The sequence below is a fragment of the Colias croceus genome, chromosome 5 (genome assembly GCF_905220415.1).
Source record: "Colias croceus chromosome 5, ilColCroc2.1".
Taxonomy (NCBI): Eukaryota; Metazoa; Arthropoda; class Insecta; order Lepidoptera; family Pieridae; genus Colias; species Colias croceus.
In genome coordinates, this window is record NC_059541.1 from 4,042,935 (window position 1) to 4,069,599 (window position 26,665).

At 30.1% G+C, this 26,665-nt stretch overlaps 2 protein-coding genes across 3 annotated transcripts in view; one reads left to right on the forward strand and one right to left on the reverse strand.

The window, feature by feature from the left end:
- Nucleotides 1-315: 315 nt before the first annotated feature.
- On the reverse strand, nucleotides 316-4,224 carry LOC123691634 (trypsin-like). The gene is made up of 5 exons (XM_045636127.1): nucleotides 4,156-4,224; nucleotides 3,609-3,795; nucleotides 2,733-2,982; nucleotides 1,647-1,790; nucleotides 316-804 (listed from the first exon to the last, which is right to left on the reverse strand). The coding sequence occupies exons 1-5, from the start codon at nucleotides 4,208-4,210 to the stop codon at nucleotides 646-648; spliced, it is 795 nt and encodes a 264-aa protein (XP_045492083.1). The 5' UTR covers nucleotides 4,211-4,224; the 3' UTR covers nucleotides 316-645.
- A 10,189-nt stretch (nucleotides 4,225-14,413) lies between these two features.
- LOC123691635 overlaps nucleotides 14,414-26,665 on the forward strand; it is a 79,598-nt gene continuing 67,346 nt past the window's right edge. For both annotated transcript variants that reach the window (XM_045636128.1, XM_045636129.1), the window contains exon 1: nucleotides 14,414-14,633. The gene's annotated coding sequence lies outside the window, so the exon portion shown is untranslated. The remainder of the gene's footprint in view (nucleotides 14,634-26,665) is intronic.

Consider the following 26,665-nt stretch of genomic DNA (forward strand, 5'->3'; position numbering starts at 1 on the left):
TTATTCTACAATTAACATCAATGTAAAAATTTGGAAAAAGTGTGTATTTTTTATCTTTCACGCAAAAACGATTCTTTGATTATGTACGAAATTTGGCATTTAGATTTATCTCCAAGTGCCTAAGAGTCTATCATGTTGCATAAGCCGAGGTCTGAATCTAGAAGTTTATAAAAATATCACTTTGCACCTTTCAATTTTACACTAAACACTCAATTATTTTATAATACTAGGAAAACTATTTCTTCCGCTTACCACACCGTCCTTCAATAATAACACTTTTACGTACCAAGGTCAGGCTTTAAATAAAATCACATATATTCAACGTAACATTTATTTCATAAAACAAACGTGCAATGAGTAAACAGTGCCATAACAAGTGCCTAATTTACCTAAATGCCGAGGTCATGTGCCAGGACGTATAATTTGTCTATATTCGTATATAGGACTTTAGGATAATTGCGAATGGCGGGATATACCAATAGTCTAAATAATTTTAGACTTTTATTATAAAGTATATGAATGTTATAAAATCAAACCATTTTTTCCATCAACGTACACAATCAAAAGAATCTTTTTAGTAAAATTCACAAAAATTCGACATAACCCTTCATTTACAATAACCCTAATGCACTATATTACTATGAATTAAACTCCAGTCCGAAGTTTTATCCATGTTCGGATGGCGGAGTTAGCTAAGTTACTATAGACACCCGGTGTGCCCTCTCGAGCGCAACCAATACCAAATGACACGACTCCAGCTTGTTTTTCTGACGATGAAAATACAACTGGTCCTCCTGAATCTCCCTGTAAGTTTTAAAAGATTAAATATAAGGGAATATTTCAATTAAATATGAAGAATATGAAAAGCTTTTACGGTAAGTTAAACCTAACGGAATAAAGCTTATCCAGTGGAAGGACTTTCAAATAATTTTTAAACATATAATTTCAACGAATAACAATAAAATTAAACAATAAGAAAGTGTTACAAAAAGAAAAATATTCTTTCCAACAATTTTGCTTCGAAGAAATCTCTGACTTCGTGAATTATGAAAACGCGTATGAAATATCTAGACAGTAACTTAAGTCAACATATAACTAAAGATAACACACGCTTAAGAAGCTACTGGTATAATTAGGAGCGCAATTATCACTGTATGAACACAGTGTAAAAGAGTTTCAATGAAGTTCACTACATCCAGAGTCCAGACAAAGTTTGTATTTGAACGGACTCCGATTTTGCTTTTGCTTCTCTCACTTCAAAGTAGCTTTCCGCTGTTTAAGCTCCGAACAAAATTTGTACAAATCAGTTTAGCAGTTCACCCGTAAAATCGAAAAAACTTGCCTTTAAAACACGAGGAAAGTTAATTTATGTTCCCTAAAGAAGATATTACTGCTTTAACATCGAACATTACAACATGCAATGCATTAATACCCTGGTATATATGTATATTATTTAATCATGTAGAAAATTTGTTTTTGTATTAAAAACGTATTTATTTATAATGTTTTGTTATGAGGAAGAAAAAAGGCATAACATTTGCTACGAATGCATAAATATATGTACAAAGTAATAAATAGCATTTCTCACAATCACAAAACCGTCAAAATAAATGTATCATTTATCAACATTTAGTTAAATTAGTTACCTGACAAGAATCTTTGCCGCCCTCCGGAACACCGGCACAGAACATTCTAGACGTAATGCTTTTCCCATACGTTGTTTTGCAATCAGCATTGGACACGACCGGCACTTGAACTGCCATCAAATTCTTGCTTGTTGGACCGTTTTCCTGTATGAATTAAAATGTGTAGGTTAACGAAATTTATATTTACACTATGAATATATGTAGGAATCGATTTTATTGTATACTAGCAGTCCGCCCCGGCTTCGCCCATGGTACATATTTACGTTTTCTCTACATAAGAACCATCCTCGTACTTCAAGGAATATAATAAAAAAAGAATTAACGAAATCGGTTCAGCCGTTCTCAAGTTATGCGCTTACCAAAACATTTTGGGATTCATTTTTATATGATAGATTATGTATTTATGATTGTTCTTTATTTATCTCTTTAATATTATCCGTTGGTAGATATAGCAAAAACAGTATTAATCAAAACAGTCAAGCACTTCGAAACATTACAAAAAGTGCTATTTTAATGCTTATTTATTGAAAACTTAAAAAAAAACAACAAAAAGTGTCCTTCCTAAGGACATCGTTTAACAGACAAGTCAATAACTGCGTTAAAAACAACCGACTTCAAACTTGCACGTCTTGCAACATTTACAAATACAGATAAAAAAAATTAAAATAAAAACTACTGGGCCTATCCGAATAAAATTTTTATGGGACCAATTCGACACCATCCCGCATCGAACAAAAAAAGAATCACGTAAATCGGTTCAGAAACCGCGGAGTAATCGGTGTACATACATAAAAAAAAAAAAAAAAAAACATACCGGCCGAATTGATAACCTCCTCCTTTTTTTGAAGTCGGTTAAAAACATGCAAAATTAAAATGAGAATTATGCATCACTCTTCTCTGCTTATCATTATTCATTTTGTCCCACATAATTTGTACGCTTTTTACTTGTTTTATTTAACAATTTTATGTACCATAACAAATTCGCTACATTACGTAGGTATGTATATACCTTACGCATATTAAAGGATATCAATAATTTACCAAAACTAACTATTCATTAATAATTTATTCAATTCTTATACTTACGGAAGTAGCTCCCCAGCCCGATACAGTGACATTATCTCCTGCAGGAACACTAGCCCCTCTAGACACAAGCGTCACAGCTTTCATATTAGTACCATCCAGTGGGATCCGCTGACGAAGCGTCACCACACCGACGTCATAGTCACTGGTCCTTGCGTTATACCGTGGATGCTGGGAGAAACTGGTTGTGGAATACATTGTTCCACCCTCGTCAGAATTTGTGCTACCCGCTCTAACGAAGACTTCTTGCATTCTGGAATGTTCAGTATATTAGTTGTGCTTCACTACATAATATTATAAATGAAAGTCCTCGAAGCGCGATAAACTCAAAAACTCGAATTTCATTCAGTTTTCACCAAAGGATAGCATGGTTCTCGCGGAAGGTTTTAGTAAGTATGTAATTTGTTAAGTTTGAGATAGCGCAAGTGAATCCGCGGTCGGAGTTAGTTTATTCTTATAAGAATCTTATTGGGATTTTTGCTAAAGGTAACAGGGTGGAGTCATAAATACTGAAAATGTTGCATCATTTTATTTAAACGCATAAAAGAACTGGGATTTTTCCATTCAAGGAACGTTTTGAAAGTAAACTTCTAGGAAGAGTAAATAAGGCTTAAAAATAACATCTGAAACTTTCATTGAAAAGGAATTTAAAATTGAAATTCATCACGATGAGTTGAGGGAAAAATTCCAACAATTTAAGAGCTAGCGCAAGAGAAACTTTTGTCTCCGCAACTACATATTTTGTCTCTCGCACCTATGGGCTAGTATGAAAGTGCGCGCACGTAGCGACGCAACTCCCCATAGAGTTGATGGGAGAGACAAAATAGTTGCGGAGACAAAAGTTGCTCGTGCGTGCTTAAATGGACTATTCATACAAACCCCGCCAAGCAGTGAGCAGCTGTCAGAATATTCTGATCGTTGAGTATGGACCCTCCACATTGGAAGTAATCTGTGCCTCTTCGTAGTAACAGATATACTTGGTATGGAAAGTTCTCGATTGTCGTGTTGTAGCCGCCAACTATCTTCCCGTGGTGACTGAGACGGACCTGGCGTCGGCATAATGCATCTGTAATTGGTTTGAAGTTATAAAAGACGTAATGGAACTTTTTTATGATGTTATGAATATTAAGTATAGTTTTGTGTACAATATATTATTTTACATTAGTTACAATTTGTATAGTGATTTTGATATAGATGAAAATTTAAATATAATGGGTACATTTAATAATATACCAATTATTTATATAGGTATTTATGCATGTACATTGTACAATACAAAACTAACGCACTTTAATGCAATATTGTTTTTATATCGTCTGTTTAACACGCACACAAAAAACTTCCTGCAAAGATACACTTTAACAAGACAGAAGCAGCACGCATATTTAAGAGTTAATACTGCATATTTTTATAAATATTTATTTACCTTGCACAGCCAACAAACAAAAACACAAAATTATGAAACTTTTCACCGCCCCCATGTTCAACAAGGAACTGTGGCCCACTTTAAGAAAATGCACTTAAATATTATTTTTATATATTTTTCTACGAGAAAAATGTATTCTTATCATATAATTATTAGCATATTAAAATACCATTATATACACTCGTAATTTTAAGGAAATCATTTACTATAATTTACTACTTACTAAGATGTTCAGTGTCGTAAGTATGGCATAAATTTTCCTTATTCGAAATTTAATCGTCGAAGAAGAAAAATATTAATAGTACAGAAAAAGAGAGTATTTAAAAGAACATTAACACTAAATAAAAATAGAGTATGAAAAAAAATGACATTAAACACACTCGTAGCCTTTCGCATCAATTATCAAATAAAATATGAATTTATTATAAAAAGTCGTATGTACCTTACTTTTACGAAACACTGATTTACTGTTAAGATGCGTTGACCTCTCCATTGCATGTATAATCCAAATCATGCGAAACCATGTTGTTCAGTGTACTTTTAATTTAATTATACACTAACTTGTGCACGGGGTTTAACTCGCTCTTACCTGGACAAAAACTAGACTATGTAGGTAAAATGATATAACCCGTAACAAAATAATTCATCTTACCACTCTTTCAAGCATTCACATTTATAATTAGAGTAGGATAATCCAGAAATATGCATCGCAAACAAAAAACGTTTTAAATCTATACCTACCCTAAAAGGCATTCGTTTCAATAGATTATAAAGAGTTATTAATATTTGCATATAAATAATTTGAATATTTGAATAAAATCGTCAATGAAACCGATATCAATTGAATTTAAGCGGTCAATGCCAATTCTGCTCGTTTATATTGATTTAAAGCGGTATAATTGAAAAAAATATATTGTTTGTATAAAATAAAATGGTCTATCAAGTTAACGTGTGTTTATTTACGTAACTGTTGTCCTTCTTTTAATAGCAAATTCGTGTTCTTAAGATATATTATTGTTTACAATATCTATTCTATGAAAATGTTATATCAATCAATCAAGATTTGAAGAGATTATTGACTGAAGAGAGAACGAGATTCCGATAGAAGATATTTTAATCATATATAACTGCTCACTTAACAAATCCACTGATACTCTATTGTTCTTTAATAAGTGTAAAATAATTTTGCTTTCAAAGCACATACCTACGCATGGCATATTATAATAATGTTTCCGTAATCCAAATAGTATAGTATTATAATATCCGAGGTAATTCGTACACATAATATTCTATAATAACTACAGAATAAACTACATACATTTTTGTACCAAGATATCCCATTTCGACGGACACTAAGGAAGGATATCAGCTATGCATGCAAAAATAAAGTAAATACCCTATTTCTCCAATCTCGTATGAATTGTGTGAATTATACACCACCGCAAGATCAGGCGAAGTAATCACAACACCTACTCCTTTATATTACTTAACTCCGGTTTTGTGAAAAAAAAAACATATTATATACCATAAACGTATAAGTCATACATATTAGAAACATCAGCTAGTTTATGAGATTTCTCTGAAAATTGCGTAGGTTTTTAATTCATAGTTTATCTACACGTGTATCATCTTGTTAACATTATTTGAATATGCACTAAAAGCCATTTTGCAATACCATCGCCGGATAAGGATACAATTAGACAGATTAATATCATAACTGCGTTTAAAATAAAACCAAGGTTTCGCTAACGAAAAAAAGAAAAATGTCTAAAAATGCAAAAAGACAAAAAAGGTTGGGCTTTGCAACATTTAAAAGGCTCTTTGCACGATAGTGAACTGTGATATCCCAGGCCGGGTTCAAAATATTCCTTTTTAGTTCTAAATATAGCTTCTTCGGTCGATTGCATTTCTTCGTTGCATTTGTTTTTCTTTTGTAGTGTACTGCTGCACCGTGAGTCTTGAGGCATCCGTACTTATTCGAAAAATAAAAATTGGTGGTAAATGTTAAAAATAATTATGTAATGACGATTCGAAAGTGCTACTAAATAGTAGTCTAATTGAATAAATGAATGTTTGAGTTTGAGTTTGACAAAAAAGTGTACAGCTAGATTTATTCTGTGCTCATTTTAACACAATTTAAATTTGGGAATGAAATATTTTACCAAAACATATAACTTTTCTGTCTACATAACCGTGAACGTCGGTTTTATGTTTATCAAAAATATGTAAAATGTTAAACGTACGAAAGTTATAAATTCGGAATAAGGAACTTTTTACAAAGCGCTCTAAAACGTGTGTAGTAAACGTTAAAATAAGCCAAGCGCAAATAGCATTCAATCTTTGTATCCATTGTTTTCTTTTGACTTTATTTTGCTGGCAGTGAAATAACATTTTACTTTGTACCAGACCAGACTTTCAATGTATGTTTTAAACAGAGGCTTTTCTAATTTACAGTGAACTTTAAAAATATTGTTATGATTTTAAAGCAAAAACATGCATGCATTCTTTGGCAACTTAAGAATTCGAGTAATTTTTAAGGCTTTACGAATTGAATGGAAGGCTAATAAATGAGTCTTCAGAGTAGTCTTTATTCAATGTGCTTTATTCACTTTTAACAACACATTTAAAACAAGGAAACTATGTAAGCAATAAGCATACATTAGCGAACAGAATACCAAAGCCACAAAGCAAATTACGCAGCTTTCGGCTAGCATAACTTTAGCAGTGAAATTTCATTACGGGCTTTTAATTACAAGACCTAGATTTTGTCACACAGAAATTGTAACTTATAAAGCGTTAACGACTACGTTTGGCCAAACTTTAGATCATAAGAGCCTAATTAAAACACGACAAATAACGTCACGTACGAACCCGTAGAGAAGGTTAAACTATTGTGAAATTCAAATGTGAAATAGTTGCTGCGAAACCGTATCGCAATTTACATAATTTCATAGTTATAAGACACTCTCGACAATTATTTTTCGTATATTAATACAATTTACAATTGGACCTGGTTGGGTTCGTGCGGGTTATTGATTGGTAATGACAGTGAACATTGTGTAAGATCCATTTCGTTGTAATTAAAACGGAGAATTATGCTTTTACACATAATACGATTGATTAAAGTTTTTAATAACGTCAGATTTGCACGTTATGTTGACCGTGCAGTTTAATTATTAAGTCCCATTTGAAAGTCTCCATTCATGTATTTAATTAATCCATGGATTAAAAATCGTAAACTTTTTCAATACTTTCTCTTAACAAACTGCACGCCAGCTGCCTGTGGTTTTGTGAAAGAAAACAATAACTTTTTCTAACCAAAACACAATAATGTAATTGTGTAGTACCGCAAAGTGTAATTTTACCAATATGATTTTTACTTCTACGACAATGCTTACGATCCATATTTTTTATCATATAGGCTATGGTAGAAAAATAAAAAGCGTATACATTTGTGCATTTGTAAACATTCATATTTCGTAAACGTTCTCCTGTTTTAAGAATATAAGAATCTAACTAATTAATATTTCCTTTTTTAATATTTTCAATATCGAAACTAATCGAACGAAATGTTAAACCTTTTCTCTTTATAATATTAGCAAAGGTAAACATTAAATCATTTTATACGATCCTTTTTATTTACCAACTAGCGGTCCACCCCGGCTTCGCCCGTGGTACATGTTTACGTTTTCTCTCCATAAGAACCATCCTCATACTTCAAGGAATACTATAAAAAAAGAATTAACGACGGTTCAGCCGTTCTCGAGTTATACGCTTACCAACACAATTTGCGATTCATTTTTATATTATAGATTAATACATAGTTGCAAAGACATAACATTAACCTGTAGAGTTTATAGACAATGTAATAACAACACACGTCTCGTGTGCAATGTGATTTTACAGCTAATGTCACTGTGAACCGGAAACGCAACTATTGTACCGAAATGGTTTTAATTGGCCTTAGAAGGATGCGAGCTAATGATGTCTTACTGTCACACACTGTCTTCACGATTCACTAGTATTGTACGATTCACTTAATTCACTCAGAACAGAAACACAACATAGTACGATGCGCAGAAAAACAATTTTAGATATTAGCGGGACGTTAAGGGACCTGTGCGCACCCGCACTCGCACCTTCACCTAACTTCCAAACCGCCATGTTTGAATCGAACTGTATATTATCTGTGCTAGTATATTTACACTTAGCTATGTAAAGTGATAATAAATTCTCTTAAAATATTATCTGTTTAGAAGTAATACTAAAACAGGGTGTTGAACGGTTGGGTTATTTGTGCTTTATTTTATTGTATTTATGTGTTTATTTAGATAAGGTGTTTACAAATATTTTCTACAAGCTTTAAAGTTTTGGTGATAGTTTTATGTAGAGCTAAATTGTTCATAAAAAATCTTAAACATTATTTATGAAATTACAAAATTATTTATCTTGAGTGTATAATAAATAGGATGGTGTGAATTTTTTACAAAATTATTTGGCAGTTATTGCATTTTATCTTCATGATTTAGAAATTTGTGTACCGTTAATTATTATTAAAGCATGTTAAGGTCGAATCCATAATGCTGTAAAATAGCTCATGCACTTAAAGTAATAAATTTAATTTAAATTTGTTTCAATGAACACTGCAGATACATTAAAAGTTACAAAATATTAAAAAAAGTATAATTCTTGCTATGGAGATATATTTTGACATTGAGCTATAAAAAAATCGAAAAAATAATAGTTATTTATTCGACCCTTGAATAGTTGTAGTCCTCAAAAAAATTTATTAAATACAAATTTATAACACGTGCTTCACTTTAGATACTTGTTTCAAATAAGTAATATTCGTTTTTTGCATAATATTATATAGGTGACATGATAATTTGTAAAACATTCCAAAATTTTAAATAAGAATTAAATTATGTAGGGTTCGCGAAAAGTTTTTGATACAAAATAAGCAGCAAACGAAATCACAATTTATATACAGTGTTTCTTTTATGGTTTCATACACCTTTACACCTGGATAAAATTTATTTATTTAGCAATAAAATTAGCATAAAATGAATAGCAACAAATTGATATGATTTTGAAGTGGGACTTTAATATAATTCAAAAAGATGCGAATAAGTTATCACACCCTCGCAGATTAAAAAAAAAATGCTTAAATAAATAAATAACCCGCTTATACTGGAAATATACTTTTGTCCAGTAAGTTTTTGTGATTGTCATGGGTGCCAGTTCAGTGTTCTGAAATCCTGCTTTTCCTCCCTCTATAATATAATTTAAATATAATTATACATACCTAATATATAGTACCTACATTTTACGCAAAAGCTTATTACCGTTTTAGATTTTCTTTGAATTCAGAGAAAAAATATCTTATATTCCATACCGGCTCTACAAACATTTATAGCGATAGGTAAGTAATGGTTTCTATGTGGAAAATTATGGAACAAAATCTCAGTCAGTCTTTGGATAAAAAAATCACGGCAAAATAAAGGCCATAAATTATTTTATACGAATATTGTACATGACTATGCTCAACTAATACCGGAATATTTTAATAAATGTAAACACAAAGAATGTAATCTAACATCAACATAATTGTCGTAAGTTAGTCCTATTAGGTACTTATTATATTACAACATTTTCTCAAGAAATGAATGCATTTTGCACTTCTACACCATATAAGGAAATTAGAATTATGCACATACATTCTAGTAATTATAAATTATTCTACATATAATAATTTTTATAAAAACGTTTTCTTTGTAAATGAATGATAGTTGTTTTAATAAATCACTCGACATTCCTTCTAAGTATTGTTAACAAGATTATTATTGTGCCGTTTGACAGCAACAGGATTTTTTTAAGGTATTAATTCATGGTTATTCTTCATTAATGGTTATTCTGATCTTTCAACAATTTAGTTGTATCGATTACTAGCGTTCCACCCCGGCTTCGCCCGTGGTACATATTTCGCAATAAAAGGTAGCCTATGTTCTTTCTCAGGGTCTAAATATTGTCTGTGCTAAATTTCATCAAAATCGGTCCAGTAGTTTATGTGTGAAAACCATACATACATACAAACCTTTCCTCTATATAATATTAGTATAGATTTAAAATAGTAGCTCTATGCTTCATAGATATAAGACATCTATACATTTTTTTGGATACATAATACATCTAGAGTTTTACATTATTGACAGGCCTTCAAACTTCCTCCTACATATTAAAGAGACATAACGAAATCTTAAGAAAATGCATTATTTGAAATACAAATGATCACCAATAGCCAGAGCCGTGAGTCAGAATAATTTTCTTGTAAACTTGTTAGCTAATTGAGACACTGCTGCGCTGTCTAGCACTACATAGAATGACATGACGTTCTAAGAACTTATTATAGTACTTAGATAATATAGGTATAGTTCAATATTTAATTAATTATATATGACATGTGTTTTCAACTTAACATTTTATAAAATCAGCGTCAATTTATTTCTATACGTAAAGCTAAAATCTCAAATCGTCTTAGCTATTGATTTTGACTAAATTTACTTCAAGCATTCAACGCCTAGTGAGATTTATAAGCAGAAATACTTGGGTATCTTTTAAAGAATTTCCAATAGATTTTAAATATAGGCTTGGTTGCCTGGCAGAGATCACTGCTTAGTGATAAGGCCGCCAATTGTAATACGTCCTTCTCGCTCCATATATCTCCTTTTTATTGTTTTTTTGTTATATAATGGTTGTATTACAATAAAGTGTGATAAATAAATAAATAAATAAATACCTACCCTCTCTCACTGTAAACCCATCGAAAAATATAATGAACAAAATATAGATTTTTATTTTCCATGAAACAGATTTTATTTTCGTCTTGTATAATTAATTACCCGCGTAAAATCATTAATCATACATTAAAAACATACCTGGGTATTTCAAGTCTTAATGCATTCAATTGTACAAAAAAAACATGTATATTTGACTTCTAATCTGTAATTCTTAAAAATAATTACCTAATACTTTTTCGTCATACATATTAATTATCAACTGCATATACTTTTGTTCCATCATGAACAGCTAATACAGTAATATTTTATTGATATGTTTTAAGAAATACTTCCTGCATTCAACCCACTCGAAATCCAGAACTGAACAAGCCGATTTAAATTAGCTACCACATAAATAATGCACCCGTTATATCCAAGATCAATGGACCACAAACATAATCATGCAATCTGCGAAGCCAGCAACACCAATAAAGTACAAAGTTCTGTTAACAGTTCGCAACTGCAAATGTAAATTGTATGTACGTATCAATCCCGACAAATAATTACCTGGACTCTGACGTGGTCTGCGAGTTTGGTCTGTTTAAATAACTAGATATTTATACCTTTTGCTGATCTTATTCAGTTTCTTGTAAACACTGTAGTGCATATTTGTGTTCGCAATCTCTATTTATTCGATAGAAATTGATTTCATTTCATGATAAGATGAAAAACTAAATATAGTACCTACATTTTTATGAAACATGTTATTAAGTAAATCTAGTATCCCATCATAGTACAATGTTTAAAATCCATCCAGGACAAGAAATTATTATGCAACAATGGCGCCCATAAACCTACTTATTTACATGTGTATTTAAAAGGTACAAATATCCGTGTCATAGCAAAATTCTGTTAAATTTATATAACCAAAAGAAGCGTCAAACAAACCATTGAAGTATTTGTTGTGTTAGTTTCATTTAGAATTCAAAGCAGGTAAACATTTTCAGTTGCATAAATCGTTTTCACGGTTTCCACGAACCGCGAAATTGCCTTTTGTTGATGGAGAAATATGTGAATCTTTTGGGGGACACGGAATAGAAAAAAAACTATCGTATTTGTCTGCACGTACTTTATAAAATACTATTCTTTAGAAAATGTTTGGAACAATAACTGCACGCTTGAATAATGACCACAATGTTTTTAACTTTCTCAACAAATTTTCACTTGTTTTCTCGGTATATTTATTAAAAATGTTTATGGATACCCAACGAATGTGAAGTGAATTTCATTTCCCATTATTTTAAATGTTACGTGATATTACCTTCGTCCTATTTACTTATCCCCATCAATTACAGCAATAAATCACTTTAATGCCAACTGTTCAGAATATTCTAAATGTTAAATAATATTCAATAACAAGAACAAAAGTGGAAGGCCTTGTCAAAGTTCACTCCTTGCATTCAATTCTGTTATCTAAACTGTTTCAAAGGACTCATTCTATTCAGTGTTAATTGTTTACGCGATGACAATGTCGCTCCAAGCCTTTCTTCGGGCGCGAAGGACATAGCTGTCCAACTGTCCAAACTTTACTCATTTATTTTGATAATACAAATCTAAAAGTTTACCCGACACTTCCTTTGTCCGTAACAAATGTACTCAGATAAAAATAAGTCAAACATATAAACTTAAAAAACCTATTAGAGAAACACCGAATAAAAATTACGTTGTTAAATGTATTACTTTTAAAACAGATCAGAATTTCCAATATCAATTACAAAGCTATCGGAAATATTCAATGTAGTAAAAAACAAGCCGGAAAATTAAAAACAATTTCACAAATAACAGGAATATATTCGATGCAAAGCAGATCGGACGATACTTTGCATGAAAAATGTTTTTCATGGTATCAGCAAAAATTTTACTTTGGCCGATATGATTCCGATGTCACGTACCTACGGCAATAAAAATAGTGATAAAAATTCAAAACGCTTTGATAACCGTGCCATTCAATGCACTGTGAAAATGAAACCCGTACCGTACCCGTCTGTCATAACATTCCCGAAACTCGATATTTTAATTGTGTTATTAAAAGCATCGAGGGACGAATTGTTTTTAGTGTCCCTCCGTGGATCGAACGTATGAAGTTGATACATATTCTGCTTTAAAACAAAACCAGCCCTATGTGTTGGCGGGTGAAATGTAGAGCAATTATAGGCATAGTTCGATACAAACTTGTTGCAAAAAGTGTAATTGATAAAATATGCTACATTTTTGCTTAAAAATGTGATGATAAATATTTCCACAGATAATAAAATCGTATGACATAAACAGTAATACGACCTAATACAAGTAATAAAATATGTTTTTTAATTACAAAGAGGAAATTAAAAAGCTATCCGATTGGCTATCCGTAGAATGTTTTAACTCTCTCTATGTAATTATCAATTAGAGTAATTAATGTAATTAATTAATTTTTACAACAAAAAAACAAACAATTTTGCTTTTCCTTCCCTTTAATATTTATTGGAATCTACTTAATTATACTACGTATTATATGTAATAAACTATTCATATTAGTATGTGTTATATAATTATTATTAGGCAGTAGGTTAATATCTTCTTAATATTAGTATGTAATATCTAATCGGTCAGAAAAATTGGTATTTTTTTTTACGTCGTTATAAAGATCTTGAAGAACGTTAAGTTTCCTGAAAAGTAACAATCTATGAATTTATACAATCAGAACAAAACAACACGTCATGTCTAAAGAAAACATAATAACAAAAGCAAACTTGAATACTATTATTAAATCGCCATAGAAAAGGCTAAGTTTCATTGAACATACGTCATCGTTAGTTCCTTGAATAATAGTAACATATTTATTTGAACCATTCGTATATACCTTGTATACTTTACCGATGTATACGACGTATTATATAAAGAGACGATAGCTTTCTAAGAAAACCAGTATGATCTTGGAGTACCTAAGAACTAGCGCGTATAAATATTAGCAAACTAGTCTAGAGCTAAAGGAAATTAAATGTTAAGAATAGGATTTACTTTGAACATTTTCATTTATGTATCGCACAAATATTTTTATGTTCTTTCAGCTTTTATAATTGTTATATTAACATTTAAAATAAATACTTATGATAGATTTAAAAAAGGAAATTTTAAAATTTAAAAAAATTGTTCAAATATTAATTACACAGTATGTGCTCTTATGGGGTTTAAGTTTTAAAAAATAAAACACACTCGTTGAGCTCTCAATGCTGTAACGTGTAATTTGCTTCACAACATTGATCGATTTATAGACACATTTCTCCAAACTCGCTAACAGAAAGTTCAAACTCACACGTTCCCATTGTTTCTTTCGACACAATTAGCGTTTACCTCGCAACAAATCACTTACCGAAAAATATGTTCATTTTTTGCTACGATTACTATCCTTAACCTTAATAAAGGTATTGTGTGGGGTGTTAGATCGGCTGCGATATCTTTCCGATTGAAGCTTGTACGGCGAACGCTCGTTGTTTCTGTGTTAGTGGCCTGAGCGGGCGCGCACACGCATTTCTTCCGTTTACTGCTCAGTGTTACTTTGACACTAGCGCAGACCGAACTTAGAAGTTCCATTGTCGTCGAATCGTGAACTGTGAACGAACTCTGTGATTTATGTGATTGTGTTTTGTATTTAAATCATAGGTAAGTCGCCGAACACTTTCGTTGATAATATTCGCGGATACTCTCTCCTGTTAAGAAAGCGTATAATTTCACATAGTTGTCCGTTCTTCTCATTCTTGATAACTAAGATGCTATACGTGCCAATTAGTGTGATTTATGGATGGCCTACGTTTGATAGTCGTGACTTTATAAGCATTATAATGTTAATTCGGAAATACCGTTTAAATAGTATATTATGATAATAAGTTCACAAATAAAAACAGCTTATATAAATAATGATTGAAGCATTAAATCAAACTGCATCATGCGTTTATTTAAAGAGCTTTAATGATATGTTATTTTTAATGTTCGATTATTATTTTATTAATAACACGTCGCAGTAATTAATTTGAGGGACGTCAATAAATAATAATTAGTGACACCTGTCTAGACATGAATTAAAATATGATAATCGGCAATAATATGTCAACAAAATTGTGACCCGTGTATTTTAAAATTGTATTATTAAATTCATATGATATTATTTTACATGTGCTGTGATTGTTGCAATTATAACCGGATTCCATTCATGACTATTCAATATCTATGTATCATATAATAGTAGTGTAATAACGAAGTGTGTAATAAGTTTTAAAACATTTTTGTTCCTTAGTGTCGCGTCGTTATGACTTACGAGTAATTATTATATTTTTAAAGTACCTACCTATAAATATTCATCGTTAAATATAATGTGATATTTACGAATATAAAAGAATTAATATAGGTACCTAGTCATTTTTAACCGACTTCAAAAAAAAGGAGGAGGTTATCAATTCGGCCGGTATATTTTTTTTTTTTATGTATGTACACCGATTACTCCGTGGTTTCTGAACCGATTTACGTGATTCTTTTTTGTTCGATGCGGGATGGTGTCGAATTGGTCCCATAAAAATTTTATTTGGATAGGCCCAGTAGTTTTTATTTTATGAGCATTTTTGTCTGTAGGTATTTGTAAATCTTGCAAGTGCAAGTTTGAAGTCGGTTGTTTTTAACGCAGTTATCACTTGTATAAACATGCCATTCATTGATTGTGAATATAAATTTAAATAATATCTAAAGCTTTTTAAGCAATATCTCGAGAACTAAAAGAGTGTGGAAACTCGACAATTAGCGTTTAAAATGCAATTGTTCGATGATTTTTTTGTTTTTCGCAACGATTCGGTTCATAAGTATATTACAATACTGGGTCAGCGGTTGCATAGAATTAGCGCCTTTTTAACCAATGCGGTATCTGTCTTCATGATAACAAACTTTATCAATAGATTTTTATTGTTTGTTTTATTTGTCTTTAAAGTTTTTCTTTTTTTTTTGGGAAAATAATTTTTACTACTACAACGTAATATTTACGTAAATCATTTATAGTTTAAAAGTCATGTAAGACTTTTTATTTCAATAATATTCTAATATTTTCAATTTTAACGGGTCATATTTAACCCTTTACCACATTGTGGTTCGTAAATGAACCCAAAAAATAGCAATTTAATACTACATAAATATTGCGAGAAATTCTTACTCACAGCCCAGCAAGTAAAAAAAATATTATGATTTTAAATATACCATATAAGTAATAAAAAAAAACTATTTTGATTTTAACTGCGCGTTGTTTTGTTGTTTAAACTATGCCAATTAAAGTTTTCTCTCATCCGATCTCACACTAGTTTATCTGAATGATCATCGTGACCTACAAAACCACTCTCACTGTCACACGACCAACTATACAGAAGTTATAAACAAGTTGCTATACTACTTTTGAATTGGAAACAAATACACTTTTAATCAAATAATAATTGTAAATATTTTAAAAGTATATTATACTTTTATATGCATTAGTAATTTTAAAAAAGAAATATATATTATAATATGTAGTTACTTATTTATTTTAAAATAATTAAAATTAAAATTGCATAATTTAATTTATTGATAATCTATGAATTTTTACTCTGTGCGAATCACAGATTAGAAAATTAGCGGGGAAATGTCGTGAATATTTTAAAAGGAATTTTTTATATTTTTTAATTTATAAAAAAATAGGAAAAATAATAAATAAGTATAATATGGAGTATTATGATCGACATTTCGTTAGTAAAACTTTGGACCAATAAAACATGCGTGTTTTGTACAGCAAAGGTAACATAATTTGTCTAATAAACAGAACGGTTTTGCGAAAATATTTAATAATTCTCATAAATATTCATAAGTTACTAGGCGTAAAGGCTAACAATGAAGGTAACAATTTTTTGTAATTATGCATATTTGCAATCACCGTCAAAATATAACGATTTGCTAAACAAAGCTTGTAACAATTAATATCACTTATGTTAATATTTTTTCACGGATCAAAAAGTTGACCTTCAGAGTTTTTTTTAAATATAGGTGTTAAGATAGTGACGTATGATTTTAGATTTTTATAAATGGTCTGCAAATTCTGTTACATAAAATTTGGTTCAAATAGAACCTTCAATTCGCACCGTTTGCAATCTCTCTAATAATTGAAATAATAATTTATAAAATTCAAAAATAAAATGTAGCAGGACTTCGCGAAAAATTACCTTTATTTCATAAAAAAATAAAAAATAATAATTTACTGAAAAAGGCAATAATCATTGAACTTTTAACGTTTCAATACATTTTATAGCAAATTCCAGATTACATAAGAGCAAATAAATCATGAATGCCAGTGACAAATGTTCTCACACTTCTATAATTGCATCGGCATTGCAAACTTGCACTGTTAATAAATCGGTTGTTAATTAAACAAAACTATATCATTTCAGTTTATTTATATCTCCTTTTTATACCTTTTCGAATAATAAATTATTATACATATACGTACATACTTATCGAATGATACGGTATTACTATGTCGAAATAAATTACTGGTCAATATATTTTTTTTAATTGAATTGACCCAAAAACAATTGAATTATACTAATTTAAAAATTTTAACAGTTGGGTAATATTACTTGAACGAAATACATTTATAAAAGTATTTAAACAAAATTCACGTGCTTTGAAACCGATTGCAAATTTTTGTTTAGGCCTTTGATGTGAATAGTAATTATTATTAAAATCAAACAGAATATTATAGTGTTTTAAATTAGACCACAGTGAATTATTCAAGCACGGCCTAGACTTAATTGACATATTGCATAATTAACGTTTCAAATTATTTCCACAGAGTATCTATCCGTGATATAATTACGAAGGGAATTAAACAACACATTTTTGGACCTATAAAGGCCATAAAATGTTCATAATAAGTATTTTATCCTAGTATATATTTTGTAAACAAACAACTTTTTGAATCATCTGTGCTTACATCATACTTATAACAAAAAATATAATGCTACATCATTGATAAATAGGTATCCTCCCTTTAAATCAAGTTCCCTTAAGATACAACAAATAAAACGAGTTCGTTTAACCACAAAAAATCGATCCGAATGTGGCCAAATAATATATTAGATGCAAAGAACCGATTATTCAAAATACATTGCTTATATTTAATAATACACTTTGTACCTTTAATATAATTATACTGCCATATTTGAGAAAAACTTCAACATTTTTGATGAATATAATTTTGTATATTTCTTTCGGATTAACTATTTATTTTCCACATTAGCATATAGTGACAGCAAGACTACATAATACATACATAGTGACAATTAATACTGAGAAAGATACACATCATTCAATAAATACACTTTGTCCAGTCTGAACAAATATTGGGCATCATAATTTTAAATACGTTAAGTGATCGATGCACCTAGCATAATCAATGGTAGGTATAGCAACTTAAAAATTATAAATCTATATAAAGTCTTTGATAATAAAGAATTGAAACTGTTATTTTACGCTGTTGTTCTTTAAAACCAGCAAAGCGATCGTTGTACCAAATATGATCAAGCCAATCAAGCCATACATCTCTTATTAATAATTCTTCGATAATCGGAACTGTTATTTGCAGATATTTCTTTATCCAATAAAACATTCTCAAAGCAGTTAAAGATTCGCTTGTGAAAGTCGCCGTGTAAGTTATTCTGCGCACGTTATGCGACCATATCTATAGATGGTAAGCTGGGGACACACGTAGTGGTTTCTGACGTAACCATCTACATTGTGTCACTGACTTACATACTATAAGAAAAGTATTAAATCCCGAATAAAATATCGATAAATTCCATGGCTCTAGAATCGTAAATTGATGACGAGAAGTCATGAGCATATCGATATCTAATATTTTACATAAGTTTAATCTCTAAATATTAATATGTGTATTGCTTATGGTTTCGGAGAAATTCATTCAAGAATATAAAACCGTAGGTACCTACAGAAAACTGAAATGTTCAATATTAAATTACAATACATACTAGGTATGTATACAGGGTTACTGGTAAAACACCGGCAACCTCGTAGGACAAGATAGCTAACATCATAAGCAACAACATTTGTTCAATTTTATGGATATGATGGGTAACATCATATCCATAAAATTGAAAAACCCAATTAAAATTCATAATTCAAATTTCATAAGTTAAATTAAAATTAATTGCAGTATGTGAATTATGCCATTTTTAATATTTATTATTTTACAATACAAAAAACTAGTAGTACAAAAAATTGGAAGAGAATCTACGACAATCAAATCTACATGTCACGACTTCTATAGTCATTCAATTTACTACAGTCTATAAATCGTTCGTTATTTTGAAGCATTTATATGCAAATAAATAATACCAATTTCTAAAAAAACTTCATAATAGGTATCATAGCAAATCAAAGATTTTCCTAGAAATTTTAACAAAGTTTTATGAGTATAATTACACACTCACATGACTTGAAATAACAACACGTTAAATTATAAACTGTTCACAAATGCTTACGAAGAATTTTACCGAGATAAAGATTTATTACGCGAGATGAGTTTAGGATTGTATACATATACGGGATGGCATCTTCTTTCACGTTACGGTTAAATTGAGAGCTTTAGAAAATGTTTTAAAGGATTCCTTGAAAAGTAACTGAACCGAAAAATACTATCAGCAAAGAGATACATTCCGAGAAGATGCAATCTGATAGCGATTACGGGAAGTTTTTGAGCACATTATACATTGTGAAGAACTCGTGGTCAATGTACTTGGGTTCAGTGATCCTCCCGTGTTTCTTGTGTCCTGAATACCAAGTCAGGTACAGCGGGTTTTAACTCGAAATATATCTTCAATTGAACTGTCAACACCTTTATTTATTTAATGGAAGTATTTTAATTCTCTTTGCATAATTTCTTCTCTAAAAGTAATAATTGCCGTAAAATATCTTTGATCGTGAGCCATGAAAAATTATGAACATTTGTAGGTAACTATAGTTTAATTCAAACAGAAATAAACAACTTAACTTATTACAAATGTTCACAATTTTCTTCTTCTTTGTATAACTTAACCTTCGTTTTTACAAACGTCCCATATTAATCCAATAAATGTGAGCAGCAGTATTAATTACTTACAAATTAGAAATATGAATAAACATAAAGTCTCCGTATCTTGCCTACATGGTAAACTGGCATTCCATAAATTCCACATTTATGCTAAAGAAACAAAGGCAGAACTTTCGAAAACATTATCATTTAACGCAGGTATATGAAATTTCGTTGTAGGTACTAAGAGAGTTATATCATTCCTGCACTTGTAGGGTAAAGGCTAAAGTTTATACGGAGAAGAAACAACTTGATGTCGGTCAAGTCGACGGATGTTCCTTCATTGCTCTTGACATTAAACGCAGTTTAACAGTTATATAAGGTAACGTGATATGCGTCGGTGACAGCACATAAATGACTAGAATTAATAATTAAGTGCTATATTCAACTAGCTATATGGATAAGAGCTCCCGATTTAGTGCGAGGAACAAATATGGACAATCTTACTACTTATAAACGTAAACCAGAAGGAGTTAGGTAAATGAATTTTTTAAAACCCTATTGCAACCTATGCTTTATCTATACTAATATTATAAACCTGAAGAGTTTGTTTGTTTGTTTGAACGCGCTAATCTCGGGAACGACTGGTCCGATTTGAAAAATTCTTTCGGTGTTAGATAGCCCATTTATCGAGGAAGGTTATAGGCTTATATATCATCACGCTACGACCAACAGGAGTGGAGCCACGGGGGTGAAACCGCGCGGAGCAGCTAGTACTTTCATAAAGACAACTCAACTCAGGTTGAAAATAACTCATTTGCCTTTAAATTTAAAAAAAATGTTTAAATAAATAATCTAAATCTAATAGGTATATTTGATAAAGAGAATGTAAAATTATCATAACTTGAAAAGTATTTTAACGCAACGTAACATTTCGCAACATCCGATTATGAAAAGTTACTTCCGAAAGATAACAAAATCGTATTTAATATTTAATACACTAGTAAATTAGATTTATTATATTTAAATAATAATTTTAGCGTTTAAAATATAAAAATCATATTCCAGAATAAACGTGATACTTGAATTAATTTAGCAACGACGCATTATTTTATTAAAAGAGAAGTTTTAATAAAAACATTTTTATCACAATCGTGATATGTCTATGCATAATGGCTTTGTTTTTAGATTTTGTTAATTATTGAATCCTATTTTTATTAAATTTTGATTTCATATGAGGAAATCCTTTAGCATATTGAAATGACTATATTGGTAATTATACCAAAATCTGAAAATGTTTATAAAAAATTAGTTGAATTCAAAATATGGATATTTATTTATAATAAGAAAGTTATGCTTATAATAATTAAACAGTATTTTCGTACAATATGATACAAATTAATTTATATTTTATAAACAATACTTTCTACAGTGACGTCAGCATCAACGGCATCATCTTACTGTTAATTAATTTACAATTGTAATTTATATACGAAATTATTACCTTAATTATTACCTTATAAATATTCTAAAAAGGCACCTATATACAATGATTTACGTTTTTCAAAATCATTTATGCTTTTAAAAGCATCAAATGGACTCAAAACAAAGTAATTAAAAATTTCCTTAACTCCATATTTTATTCAATTTTAACTACCTATTTTCTGTTTGTAAAACCCTCATCATTTTATGCGCAATATTTTACGGTCAATAACAATTTTTTATCAGCGGTCTCACGTAGGTACTAATGATATTTTCTAGATAAATGTCATTCGTCATTTACATTACACCTTTACGAATGTAATATTGAACTAGTTTTTCCAGTTCATATTACTCAAATGCTACTTTTACATTACGCACAAAGACATTTTGTCTATGCCCAAACAAGATAAGATGAGAATGGCCATTATTCATCCCGTCCTTTCCATTCCCTCTTTTATATTCTCATGTTTCGTAGTAATATTTAACTGTAGTTTGTATGTTATAGTGCAAACGTTTCTTATATAGCAGAACAGGTTTATAACGATCAAAAGTTTTTTTACATAACTTACGTTTCTGCTATTCCAATAATAACAACCCCTTGTTATAGATTTACATTTAGATAAATTTCAAACAAACGCATCTACAAACTGGTTTTCTACAGAAGGATTTATTTTGCACAGAATCTATGTCAAGATCAAGGAGGCTTTGAACACGTTTGTTACTCAGTCTATGTTTATTTACGGATGCCAAACATCGCTGACCTACAAAATTGATAATACGTAAAAAATTGAAGGAAGAATTGAAAAAGAAAGTAATAAATTTAAAGACCGCCGTCCACAGTTTTAACGTATTAATAATGTATGCGAAACGCTTACACAACTTCACAGATATACGAAGAACAACCTTTAAAACCAACGCGAATAGTAAATATTTATTCTATCAATTTTACGGCTCTATGAACAAAGTCAAAACCAAACAGTCTTTCCTGCCTTATTTTACTGTCATATTCAAATGCATTTTGTGACATCACAATGTTATTATTATGTAAGCCTACTATAGCCTATAGCCTATTAAATAACCTTAAATACTTAAGAAGTTATTAAATAGGCAGGTCATGACATTTGACCATAATTTGTATTCAGCCAGTGTTATCCGTTCAGAAATATACAATAATGGAGTTTCTATAAAACTTCGATTTTAAATAATTCTATTAACTCGGTGTGCAGATACGCATACTAATTCCATTCAAAGACGCGCACCCAAATCTAATCTAACTTTTAAAAACACGAGTCGTAATATCGTCCTGAATTAGGGTAAGGTCCGCATTGTTTTAACTTGGCTAATACGAGAATAAGTTGCCTTTTCAAAGTTCGGACGCGATACGGAGCTGATACAAAATAATGCACTTCCAGCAGTCGATACAGTAAGTTTGAGACTTAATCTTAGTTGAGATTACTTGGGTCTTGTAGTCGGTCCATTTTGCAGATCCATTCTATTACTTAGGTAGTTTGCCCGGCTGCTCGCATGCAGTTTTATTTTTAACTCCCTGAAGCAGAAGATGAGTTCAAAGTAGCACTATAACTTTCGAACAATAAGAACGGCTAATTCAATTCTTTAATACTGAGAAAATTCTTCCGCGTTTTATTGCGCGTTGCAGCGTTTAGTTTTACGGCTATGTGCTGTTGAAAATTTAATTTTTCCTCTTTAATCTTTATTATGATTATAATAGTGTTATCTCGTCCGGTTTATAGCGAAGCATTTTTATAATAAAATACATTGTGAAACAATAGTTAATTAAGCGTGCCCATAAAATCTAACCTTTGATTACGAAACATATTTTTTAAAGCATAAAGTTCCGGATTACGTCAGTTATTTGATTATACTTTTGATAACTGCGAAGATACAAAGTGAACAATTTTATCTCGCGTTGATTGTGAGCGGTCGAACACCTGAGCAATCAAATTTACTAATCTTTATAATTATTGTACTCCAATGAAAGCTTTCGAGCTCTTTGTTGTACAATAAAACTTATTATGAATCTAATCTCAAAATGTTCATAACGTTGCTTGGCAAATAATTGTATACATATACTATGGTATGTATACAAAATAGATGCAGATATAGAGCAAAGACTAGTTAGGTCGCCAATAATTACGTTTGCAACAAGAAATATTGAACTGGTTTCAAAGTAGTCCAACATCTTAGGCCTTCTCTATTAAGTCAATGAAATATTCAAATGTTAGATACAAAGTTAGTAACGAAATTATTATATATAGAAATATTCCAAGTATAACAGAAAATGTTTGAACAAACCATTCAAAATTACATTAACAACTAAATTAAAATGTACCTCAGTGAATTTTGTAATTAATGGGGTTCTCATCAATATTGCTGTTAAAGATATTGATATTAATGGTCATAATTATCTTATAAGGATGTTATTATGGGTCTATTTAAATTGAACAGATGATTGATTTTGATAAATAATTATGTTTATGATAAGCACCTATTAAGAATTTGATCGTCTTTGAATAATGCACGTGGTTAACGAGACATGAATATATTATAAGAGAATCGATGATTAATGGTAATCGTTAATGAAATTGCATGTAAAAATATATTATTAATATAGATGTTACTCATCTTAAATTTAATTAGATAGCCTCTATTGTTTAGATCAATCATAATGAAGATATTCTAGTATATATTAATAGATTTAAAACGATAATAACACGCTTAAGCAGCTCATAACAATGTATTTCTTACTATAAGATTACTTCTTACTATTTCTTACTAACAATGTATTTCTTACTACACGATTTGACTTACCACGATTGAGATGCGTCGAGTGAAATGTGTAATATACCTAGCAAAAAGTTGTGAGTTATGTGTCGGTGTGGCGAGTTCCGGACGTCGACTTTCGAATGAAAGCGACGCGTTTTGTTTTGTGCTCTCAATTCATTATTACGTTAGCTTGTGTAACCATTGAGCGTGCGCTATGATTTTGTTCGAATGATCTTTGTTTTACTGGATTTAATAGGTAAAACAAGGCATTGCATGTTGCATATTAATGGTCAGCTCATTTTCTTTTACATGGCTTGCGTGATGTCGCGTTTTTTTTATAAGGTATTTATGAATGTATAAATATCGGTCTATTCTTACGGAGTTATTTTTTTATTTATTGCAAATTATAACCTATTTTAAATTTGAAGCATAATATTTTAAAGCATATATTTAAAGGAGAATATGTAAAGAAACTTTTCAAAATGATCACATCCTCACATCACTCATTGTATAATATATTTTGCATTAAATTATAAACTTATTTAGAAGATCTGCCGTCCATTAAACAGACATTACATTCTACAACGATAATATATAATAATCCCATATTACAACTTAATACTTAATGATGGTGTACACATATACATACAATATAATAATAATATGTTAGACATCAACAGTATGGTAATAATTAATTCAATTTAGCATTAAGATATTATGTAACCATCAATTTTGAAGTGTTGTTAATTTAATGTTGTATTAATACGAGAAATAAAAAAGTTTTGTTTCCCGTAAAGACACAATAATGTTTTATTTGTTAGGTTTATTTTATATGTTATTTTATGTAGTAGTAAAATTAAACTTAGGTATAATTATAAGATGATAATAATGTATGGAATTGGAATAGCTCTATAAGTCCTCATTATAATCTCTAATTGCGGCTTATTTATTTCTAGCGAAAGATTACTCAATGTTTTAAATATCATATTAATATCTTTTTTGAAGTGAAACTTCTTTAGGCGCGTTGAGAATAAAATTTCAAGGTCGCGTCATGGCAATCCGTCACGTAATGAAAGGCGAGGTTTTGGTATTTAAATCTTGCCAAGGAAGTTTCACTTATGACACTTGTGCGCTCTTTTTATACTTTTAAACATTTAATCGGTAATCTAATTCTTTAAAGATCAGATTGCAATCAACGAATAGCTAATGCGTTCATGCAATACTGCTAACTGGTTTTAAACGTTCGTAATGCACTGGTTTGCATACCTTTATGAACATTTGAATAATGGTTATAATGTAGTACCCTTAACAGGTTACACTTTCGATTGAGCATTGTGTTCGTATAATATTTCGGATTAATAAAAATTATAGGTCTTTTATAATCTAGGTATATTCCTATTCTAATATATACCTTTAAATTGTGTAAGTAATTGGTGATCAAGGAATAAATTTCTAAGATTGTAAACTGTATATTCCTATAAACAGATTTGATTTCCGTTTAAAAGAAAAATATTACTCAACACAACTAAGTAGATACTATAAATAAATTCGGTATTGTGAGGCAAAGAAGTAACGGAGGCCAAACAACACTTTTTTGTTAATAACAGTGCAACTACAATTGAAAGTATTTTAATCCGTGAACCGAAAAATCTATGAATCAACTTGACTTTTTGTTGTATTGTTGAATGTTTACAAATGCAAAATTATAACTTATAATATTATAAATACAAACACAAACTTGACACAAAAAAGAAAAGATTGTATAAAAATAAAAGCATGCTTTAATATTATGTTTATTATTTTTGTTAAAAAATCAAATACAATAAAATATTAATTTAATAACCAACGGTAACATTATATTAATTGTAAATAATAGTTATCCAGGATTAATAAAAGCTGCCGCAAAAAACTTAGCAAATATAAACGTATAGATAGGTACCTACTGTAAATATACAGATGTTTAGATAATAATATATAGTTAAAAGCTGAATATAGTATACTTAGATGTTTAAATAATAAATCATTCAACTCGCCTGTTGTATATTCTACAACATACACAAACTTTTAGCAAAACTTTGCATTGGAAAACCCAATGGTTCTCCGCCAATTATTGGAATTAGTTAAACTTCGTGATTCGCTTGTTAAATAATAGTGAAGTTTGTTGAATCTTGGTTGACTGAACCACAGCACCATATATGGTTAGCAAAATATATTAAGATTAATACTGACATACTATAAAATTTAATAATTATTATCATCTAATTGAAAAAGTTGATCATTCTCAAAATTTTGTAAATACTTTACGAGGATTTAAATAGATTAACGTTTACTTGGT